Source organism: Cynocephalus volans, chromosome 12, assembly GCF_027409185.1.
Source record: "Cynocephalus volans isolate mCynVol1 chromosome 12, mCynVol1.pri, whole genome shotgun sequence".
NCBI classification, from domain to species: Eukaryota; Metazoa; Chordata; class Mammalia; order Dermoptera; family Cynocephalidae; genus Cynocephalus; species Cynocephalus volans.
The window spans coordinates 56,837,094-56,839,824 of record NC_084471.1 but is presented as its reverse complement, the minus strand read 5'-3'; the positions used below and the strand labels follow the sequence as shown (position 1 = coordinate 56,839,824).

The 2,731-nt window shown below is 33.6% G+C and overlaps 1 protein-coding gene across 1 annotated transcript; it reads left to right on the top strand.

The window, feature by feature from the left end:
- The first annotated feature begins 1,816 nt into the window (after positions 1 to 1,816).
- On the top strand, positions 1,817 to 2,195 carry LOC134361181 (ATP synthase subunit epsilon, mitochondrial-like). The gene has a single exon (XM_063076152.1). The coding sequence runs from the start codon at positions 1,890 to 1,892 to the stop codon at positions 2,043 to 2,045; it is 156 nt and encodes a 51-aa protein (XP_062932222.1). The 5' UTR covers positions 1,817 to 1,889; the 3' UTR covers positions 2,046 to 2,195.
- The last annotated feature ends 536 nt before the right edge of the window (positions 2,196 to 2,731 follow it).

Sequence of the window (2,731 nt, the reverse complement as noted above, 5' to 3'; positions counted from 1 at the left end):
CGGTGTGTCTCTGTGTGTGTGTGTGTGGTATATATTAACAGGAAATCTTACTTTTGGCTGAAGATTGAAGTGTTGGTTAATATATTGAATTAGACAGTTTCAAATCCTAAATTTGACACTGTGTTTGCAACTTAATGAGGCCAAAGGACTTTTTATTACCTTTGAGTGAGTGGATAGGTTATGGCATGCTATGAGTCTAGCCCTGGTGAAGATCATTCCCCACCAAATATATTTTACAGAAAAAAAGGAAAAAATAAATAAATTGATTTATTTTTCTAGAGTTTCACTTGTGCGGTGTGTCAATTTTCAAATATTAGCTTAAGGTAATAAATGTAGTTTGCTGAAAACAAATCAACAATGTTGAAGTTAATACAGAAAGACTGTCTTTCTTGGCCATTTTTTATTCAATCTGTATTTGTATTTTGATTTCATGATGGTAATACAGAAGTTGCTGTACACAAAAGAAAGTTATATAAAACTGTTTTTAAAAACTTCAAGGTTTTATTGGCTAGTTCAGAATAACCTCACTTCAAAAAGAAAAAATAATCAAATCATAGAAAAAAACAAAAAACAGAATATATATCATCCTGCTAACCTTCACTTCTCAAATGCCCATTTTAATTCATTGTTTCTTAGTAACTACATAAGCCCATTTAGTTCATTTTAAATAAACTTTGTTGTACTATTAAAATATGCATTAAATTTATTTCTAATCCAATTTGTACTGAAATCACATTGAGAATACTTGTCCGTTGCTTATTTACTATCATACTGACAGTTAATTACAAGCTGCTCAGTACATCAGCTCCTAAAATTTATGTCATACAGATTCGTACAATGCAGCCTCTTTTGAATTTGACATAACTGACAGATCTGACCTCCTGCTGACTCATTTCTCCCTTCACTTGCCTCTGACTGAACTATCACAAGCCTTTGTTTCTACCAAGCTTTAAATTCCCTTGGCTTTCTCTTGGCATAATTTTGTGTTCATAAAACAAAAGCACAAATGCAGTTTGGGGCACTGAAATCTTATGAGTGCTCAGTTATAAAGTAGTCATCCAAAAGATCCCAAATATAGATTTATACATATTTGTATGTGTGTATTAGATTAGCCCTTGTTCCCGGTTTGAAAAACACTGCTTATTAGAAAGGCATCTGTGTATAGGAAGAAGAGGGGGAGGAGAGAATGGAGAGATGTTGGTCAATGGGTACAAAGATACAGTTAGATAAAAGAAATAATTTCCAGTGTTCCATTACACAGTAGAGTGATTATAATTAACAATTATATGTTGTATATTTCAAAGTAGCAAGAAGAGAGGATTTTGAACGTTCTCACCATGAAGAAATGATAAATGCCAGAGGGGATGGATATGCCAGTTACCCTAATTTGATTGTCACACATTGTATACATGTACAGAAACATCACATTGTACCCCATAAATAAGTAGTTATTATGTGTCAATCAAAAATTAACAAATAAATATTCTAAAATTTTTAATTTAAGTTTAAAAAAGAACATTATAATCTAGAATCACCAAACTTCTCCTTGCCTTAGTTTTTCTATCTATACAATGTGTAAAATGATACACATCCTACCTTATCAAGAGATTTTCAAGAAGAGAGGTGACTTGAAATGAAATGACACATAAAAGTTCAAAGAAATGTTTTGTGAATTTAAATATAAATAGTGTAATAATGCAAGCCATATTAACTAATGTCTGAGATTTTGTCAAGAATCAGATTCTGGTTTTCTTTCATATTCTATCATGCAAAATAAAACACTTATTCGAGTCAATCTAAAAACAATTAAGGCTGCTGGGCCGCCCAGCTGAGCCCTCACTCGCCGCGTCTTCGCGATTCTGCCCGACGCGCCCCACTCTCGCGACATCATGGTGGCCTACTGGCGACAGGCTGGACTCAGCTACATCCGATACTCCCAGATCTGTGCAAAAGCAGTGAGAGATGCACTGAAGACAGAATTCAAAGCAACTGCCGAGAAGACTTCGGGCAGCAGCGTAAAAATTGTGAAAGTAAGAAAAGAATAATCCACCCTGACTTGAAATACTACATTTTCAAGGTGAAGATGTGTGGGCACATGTTATGGCAGATTGAAAACGATCTCACTAAATGGGGGAAAAAAAATACCTGTCTTGTTCATAAATTGACAATGCTAATAAATTGGAGTGTGGTTCAAAAATAAATAAATAAATAAATAAAAATAAAAACAATTAAAGTTGTTTGAAGAGAACAAAATTTTACCCAGATCACCAGCTTATTTCAAAGATATCTTGAATAGGCAGCAAGTGTAATTATTCATGGGGATACTCTATTAGTCTACTCAAGTTTCTGTTGATGAGCACTTTTATTTCCTTCAATTGCTTAAAAAAATGTTCAGGTGCTTCATTTCCAACAGGCGATTCAGAAAAATTTTCTCAGCGTAGAATACATTTTTCTGCATTTAAATCAAGAAGTCTCAGATCTAGCTCTAATTCTACAGGTAAGGGCAAAGATATAATCTTTGTGGTTGCTTTGAGTCCTGTAACTATTTGATTCTCTTGGTCTCAAAGATCATTTTATTCCTGGTTAGTCTTATAAAGTTTGGTCAGTTCCAATCTTTTGAGCTGTGAAGATATAAGTTTTGTACATTATCTTGTCTTGTCGACAGTAAGTCTTATGAAAAGTTCACTCCAAAGCATATTTCATTTCCCAAACTTTCAATAGGAAAAAGGAA